This window comes from Octodon degus, unplaced genomic scaffold, assembly GCF_000260255.1.
Source record: "Octodon degus isolate 3935 unplaced genomic scaffold, OctDeg1.0 scaffold00033, whole genome shotgun sequence".
NCBI classification, from domain to species: Eukaryota; Metazoa; Chordata; class Mammalia; order Rodentia; family Octodontidae; genus Octodon; species Octodon degus.
This window is the reverse complement of record NW_004524609.1, coordinates 1,259,753-1,266,942: the sequence shown is the minus strand read 5'-3', so window position 1 is coordinate 1,266,942 and position 7,190 is coordinate 1,259,753. Positions and strand designations below refer to the sequence as shown.

Below are 7,190 nucleotides of genomic sequence, written 5' to 3'. Positions count from 1 at the left end.
GGAGTCAATGAAAAATCAGAAAAAAGCACAAATGATATTTAAAAAAATAAAGCTGTTCACAGATGTAATTCTTTTTCCCAAGAATAGAAAAAGTATCTGACGTACAGATAAAGCAAGTCATATACAACTCCAATGTAGCTAAAAGAAACTACACCAAGGCCTAGAATAAAATTACAGAAAGTCAACACGAAAACAAAATATTAAAAGCTGTTACAGAAAAAAAACCAAATCACTTATAAAGGAAAGTCCATAAGAGCTTGGAGTGACAAATGTCAAGCCCTAGAAGAGGAGCTGAGAAAATGGGAAGATATTCCATGTTCCTAGAGAAGAACCAGCAACATTGTGAAAATGGCATTCCCCAAAACTGTTATATAGAGTTTCAATGCAGCCCCAATTAAAATACCATTAGCATACCTCACAGAGCTAGAGAAAACTTGCCTCAAACTCATTTGGAGCCAGAAGAGACCCAGAACATCAAAAGCAATCCTGGGAAACAAAGGTAAGGCAGGAAGTATCACAAACCCTGACCTGAAATTATACTATAAAGCTACAGTGATAAAATCAGCATGGTACTGGCATAGAAACAGACCTGAGTTTCAATGGAGCAGACACAACTGCAAACACACTCAGCTGGTTTATCTATGGTAAAGGGGCCAAATATGTTAAATGGAATAAAGATCACCTCTTTAATAAATGGTGCTGGAAAACTGACTTTCCACATGCCAAAGGCTAAAACTAGACCCGTGCCTATCACCATGCACAAAACTATAGTCAAAATGGATCAAAGATTTAAATATTAAAACAGAAACACTAAATCTTCTGGAGAAAAATATAGGTAGAAATCTTAAAGACATCAAGATAGGTAGAGTTTATGAACACAAAACAAAGAATTATAGTTGACTGTCCCTCCAACAAAGGCCTTCTTTCTAGAACATACAAAGAATTTTAAAAACCAGGCCCTCCAAATTCAAAGACCCAATCCAAACATTGGCATCTGAGATGAATATACAGATGGCAAGTCAATAAATGAAAATATGTTCAATATCATTGATTATTCAATAAATGCAAAGTAAAACAACATTGAAATTCCATCTCATCCCAGAAAGAATGGTCAACATCAAGAAGTCAGTCAATAATAAATGCTGGAGGGGCTGTGGAGAAAAAGGAACCCTTCTCCAGTGTTACCGGGGGTGCAGACTGGTACAACCACTATGGAAATCAGAGTGTAAAGTCTTCAAAAAGCTAGAATTAGAGATCTCATTCAAGTCAGCTATTCCCCTCCTGGGTATTTTTCCTGAAGAACTGAAAACATACCACAGCAAAATATTTACACCCATGTTTATAGCAGCACAATTTCTCATAGCTAAATCCTGGAAACAACCCAGATGCCCATTAGCTGAAGAATGGATAAAGAATATGTGGTATTTTTACACAATGAAGTATTATTCAGCTATAAAAAGGATAAATTTGAGACTTTTACTGGTAAATGAATGCAACTAGAGACCATACTCTTAAGTGAAATACATCAGACCTGTATGTGCAAACATCAATTGTCTCCCTAGTGTGAGAACCTGAAAGAGGAAATGGAATCTGAAGGGTACAAAATATACTGGGAAAAGGGTATGAACTTACTGAAAAGGAAAGAGTTACTGAGTTGAAAAGGACAGGAGAGGGAGTGGGGAAAAGAGATATATCTATGTATGTAAGCAGGATGGTTTGGGTAACTATACTGTGTATGTCTGCTGGTCTATGGAAAGGAGCAGATAATTTGTTTTGCCTTCTTTTTTCAATTATTTGTACTTTTTCTCTTTTTAATTTCTTATACTTTTCTTTCTTTCTTTCTTCTTCCAATTTTACATGCATATATCTGCTAATATGAATAACTGGTTGAAGACAACACTATGTATTACAACAAATACTGTGAAATTCGTATTACTTTGTTAAGTGAAATTCTGTATCACTTGTAATTTTTTCTGTTTTCATTCTATTTTGTACTCTCCTTTTTTAAAAGTTCAAATTTTTTTAAAAAAGAAAAAAAATAACATAAATAAAATGAACTACTTAGGAATCAATGTAATGAAGGAAGTAGAAGATGTTACATTGAAAACTATAGTACTTTGGAAAAGGAAATTGAAGAGGATATCAGAAAATGCAAATATCCCTTGTTCTTGGGTAGGAAGAACCATACCCCCTAATTTGTTATACAAATGTAATGCAATCCTAATTAAATATCAACAGCATACCTCACAGAATTAGATAAAGCAATCCTAAAATTCATTTGAAACCAGGAAGAGACCTAAAATAGCAAAGGCAATTCTGTGCAACAAAGGCAAGTCAAATCTCTGACTTGAAATTATACTATAAAAATATGGTGATTAAAAAACAGTATAGAACTGGAAAACAGACCCAAAGATCAATGAAATAGACTAGAATATAAAGAAACAGCTCCAAATATACATGGCCACCTTATCTTTGACAAAAGGACCAAATGCCTCCATTGGAAGAATAACTTCTTCAATAAATGGTGCTGGAAAAACTGGCTTTCCATATGCCAAAGATTAAAAATAGAGCCATATCTCTCACTATGCTCTAAAGTGGAAATGGATCAAAGATCTAAATATCTTTCACGGAGAGCACATTGGCCAAGCATTGGCCGTGACTCATCCACATGGCTGCACTGACAAACGTTCTACAATCTGAGGTACAGGATCTCGGAATAAATCCTGAGGGGATTTCACTGACCTTCTCAGACCCAAAAGCTGCAACTCTTGTTGCACAGGTCCTGCTTTACCTTGGTCTTAACCATCCAGCAGAAAAGTATGAAGACGAAATTATAAGAAATAAAGCCATGCTGTTAAGTTGAGCTGTGGGGGACTCAGGTCAATAATTTCTGACATTGCCAGTTAAACTGAAGACCCAATGCTATTATGGGCTGCTGGACTCTTTTTGAATATTTTGCTGAGTTTACACACCTATAATATTCAATAACGGAACTTAGAAAAAATGGGGTATACAGATGAATGTCCATTTTGTATCTGTGTATTCAAAGTGGTTAGGATAGATTTATAGTTGTATTCTCTTAATGAATAGAATGATTTGTTCTAATGGTGTTTGTAAATAGGATCTCAAGTCTGCATCTTGTACAGCAATTAACCACTAAGAAGAATATATGCAGTGTGTTATTTGTTGAAACTGTACTTCCGATTTGATTTGAAACTGTCTCATCGTTGTTTATCAATAAAATTTTGGGAAAAAAATTAATAAAAAACAAAAAATAAAAAAAAGATCTAAATATCAACACAGGAGCACTAAATCTTCTGGAAGATAAACACAGAACCCTTGAAGACATAGGTACAGAAAAAGGCTTTCTAAACAAAACCCCAATGCAAGGGAATATCACAAAGAACCAACAACTGAGATTTCATCTTATTAAAAGATCTTCTTTTAATAAGCACAGCAAAAGAAGACACCAACAGAGTAAAGAGACAACTCATAGACTAGGGAAAAATTTTGCCAACTGTTTTCAGACAAAGTACTAATACTTAAAATATATAAGGAACTCAAAAACGTAGACAGTCTTCCCCAAATTTAAAGACCCAATCCAAAACTGGGTTTCTGAAATGAATGGACACTTCTCAAGTAGAAGTAGAAATGACAAATAAATACATTTTTAAATGTTCAACATTAAAAAAAAATGTTCAAAGTCACTTACCACTGAAGAGATGCAAGTTAAAATAACACTGAGATTCTATCTCACTCCAGAAAGAATGGCTATTATCAAGCAATCAACCAATAACAAATGCTGGGGTGGCTGTAGAGAAAAAGGAACACCTCCCCACTGCAGCTGGGAGTGCAGGTTGGTACAACCACTGTGGAAATCAATGTGGATATTCCTTAAAAAACTACAGGTAGAAGTTACATTTGGCCAGCTATTCCCCTAATTCGTATCTTCCTGAAAGAATTAAAAGCATCATAGCACAGGGATATATGCATACCGATATGCATAGTATACCCACATTCATAGTCTGCAAAGAGAAACAGTCCAAATGCCCATCAGCAGATGAACAGATAAGGAAGAAGTGGGGTTTTCTTTTACAAAAGGGAGTACTACTCTGCCATAAAAAGCACAAACTTGTGACATTTCTAGGTAAATGAATGCATCTTTGGATCATATTCTTAAGTGAAATAAGTCAGACACACACTTTCAAACATGGCATGGTTTCTCTGGTGCCAGAAACCAAAAGTGTAAATACAGACCAAAAAGTAATATATATACCGTAAAATAGGAAGAAGATGTTCAAATGGGAAGGGGAACTCTGGAGGGGGTAGGGTGAAAGGAAGGAAGAGAAAAAACAGAAGCACATAATCAGGAAATTTATTCATGAAATTCTAAACCCACTTATTACCACTTAATTCCTGGGAATACAAGTATCCTTGGGGCATTTCTTCATATAATGTGAGGTCGAGGTTAGAGAGCTTTTCCTTCTTCCTGTCAAAGACACAGTTTCATTACAATGCAGTAAAGAAAAACATAAAATATCATTTTAAAGTACCATCTAACCTATCAGTAACCTGAACTTCATAAGAACTTTCTTAAAGAGCTTTCAGTAGATAAGGAGCTCCATAGTCTTCACCCTAGATATGTCACCTTGTTTCTTTTAAGCAACATACCTCTAAGGAATAGACTTTATCCTAGAAAGTAACTAGTGCCCCTGACCCACTACCCTTTGGCTGTTGTCCAGGTTTTCCTACTTTTAATAGAAATCAAAACATTTTTAGGGCCAGCCAAATAGTTCAGCAGATTAAAGTGCCTGCAAGCAAACGTAGAGGCTGGGGGTTCAATCCCCCAACCTGCTGTGCCAGCCCCGCCCCCAGGGTGTGCTGAGACAGCAATCGAGACTGGGCATTGGAGCGCGCGCCTGTAATCCCAGCTCTTGGGAGTGTGTAAACAGGCGGATCACTACATGTCTGATTTAGTAGTGAGAACTTGAAGAACCTGTAGACCCTTCCCTAAAACACAAAAAAAAAAAAAAGAAAGAAAGGTATTATAATAAGAAAACATAAACATCTTCAAGCAGCCAAATAATCCCAGATTTGATCACTTGTCAGTAAAAATGTGTGGAACAGATTCATCTGATCCTATAACATATAAATAACTGAAGTCATACGTCAATGCTGGAAGCAATCTTACGGCTCCACACGGTACAAGAGATTTGTACAGATGCGGGAGTGAGGCCCAGAGGTGTGGAGTGAGCTTTGCAGTAGGCATGGGATCAACTAGGACTTCACGTAAGTTTCCCAGTCACAGGTACATACTCTTACATGATTCTTGCTAAGAAGATAGTCTCCTAATTTACACAAACTATTAGACATTTTATATGTGGAATGTATAGATAATTCTAGAGAGGAAAAAAATACCCAACATTTAATATTCAAAGAACAAAATACAATGATTTAAATACCGAAAAATGGAAGGTTTATGAAGAGGTGATGAAGCCTTGGGAAGGTTGTATTGGTTTGGCAACTTGCACAAAATGTTTTCTTTCCTAGCCACCTCCTTTGGCAGCCTCACGGTGGGCGGGGCAACCTAGAGAGGAGGCAAGTGTGTCAGTGCCTGAGACCGCCCTGTTAATGCGGCATTCCTGGACAACAAACCTCTGAAAAGGTACTCATACCTCCACTTCCCACTTAGCTATTCTGATATGAAGTAGCTTTTTGTAATTAAATTACATGTTATTCTAAGATGTTTTAACTATACGACTTCTCTTTGCAATGCCTTGTTTTTCTTAAACATGCAGCCCATTACCTCCTAATCAATGTTCTAGCAAACTCTAGTCTCAAATTTTACACAGTTGGGGAAACCTACACGATGGTGAGAGTGTGACTCAGCCACCAGACCTGGGTGTGTACGCCAGCTTTAACTGCATGTGCAGTTACGTGGAGAACTTACTGCTTCTTGGCCTTTTGGCTAATATCAGGTGTAAATTTATGTGGAAAAACAAAGTATCACTTTACCAGAGAACAAGTGATAGAGGGATAAAAGAAAGAGGAAAAAGAAAAAAGAGAAAAATCTTTGTAAGAGCAATCAGAGAAAAAAATGGGAATAGAGCTTTTTCAACTGGAAAGGGAAGGGCTGGCCAAATAGCTCAGCAGGTCAAAGTGCCTGCAAGCAGGCGCAGGGGCTGGGGGTTCAATCCCCAGGCCTACTGTACCAGGAACACTGAGAGGGCAATTGAGACTGGGTATGGTGGCGCGAGCCTGTAATCCCAGCTCTTGGGAGGCTGTAAACAGGCGGATCCCTATGAGTTCAGGGTGAGACCCTGAACACCCTGTAAACCCTTCCCTAAAAATGAAAAAAAAAAAAAAAACAAACCTGGAAAGGGGATTAAGAGTTGGAGCAGGAATAAAAAAAGAAGAATTGGAGCAATCATTATGTACTGCAAACATGTAATTAAAAATACATAATAAAAAACCTTAAAAAGATGAGGGCTCTAATCATAGGTGTCTTCAATTTTACCTGGAAGCTCTAATTTTAAAGACTATGCAGTTTCTAAAAAGAAAATTCTCAAACCATAAAAAGTAATAGAAATTGGTACTGAGAACTCAAGTAAAGCCAAAATCTTTAAAAGTAAATGTTTTCAGCAAGAATTAGTAGCTATGGGAAAAAGACACTTAGCTCCACTGAAAGATTAAAAGCTCTCTCTTTCTCAACTTCAGGCTTGGAAAGAAGAGAGAGAGAAAAGATTATTTCTATTTAGAAGGAACTATATCTTACAAGTTCTCAACTTCAACCTGCATTAAAAAAAATAGGCCAGAAAAATAGGAACCAAAGAAATTCACTTAAAATCACCACACTGTGGTGGCAGGTGACCATAATCCCAGAACTCTGGGAAGCTGAGACAGGATGATTTCAAGTTTGAGTCCTGCATGGGCAACTTATAGACTTAGACTCTGCAAATAAAAAGTAAAAAAAGGGTGGGGATGTAGCACAGTGTGAAAGCCTTAGGTTCTATTTCCAGTACCACAAAAAAGCTTCTCTAGATTTGTGACAGTACAAGAAAGAAGCAAACATAAATTCTTGTTAAACTTGTACTGTAACATCATGTAACTCAGTAGTGTCCCAAATTTTCTGACCAAGGAGATTATGGGTCCAAAGAGGAAAGTGATTGATGATGTAGAGTGTACCTAAG

The 7,190-nt window shown here is 36.9% G+C and overlaps 1 protein-coding gene across 1 annotated transcript in view; it reads right to left on the bottom strand.

Annotated features, from left to right (window-relative positions):
- Efcab13 (EF-hand calcium binding domain 13) overlaps positions 1-7,190 on the bottom strand; it is a 120,255-nt gene that overhangs the window by 89,910 nt on the left and 23,155 nt on the right. Inside the window, exons 5-6 of the mRNA XM_023714109.1 lie at positions 5,463-5,587; positions 4,407-4,489 (exon numbers count right to left, since the gene is read on the bottom strand). Of these exons, the coding sequence (XP_023569877.1) occupies positions 4,407-4,489; positions 5,463-5,587 (208 nt within the window). The remainder of the gene's footprint in view (positions 1-4,406; positions 4,490-5,462; positions 5,588-7,190) is intronic.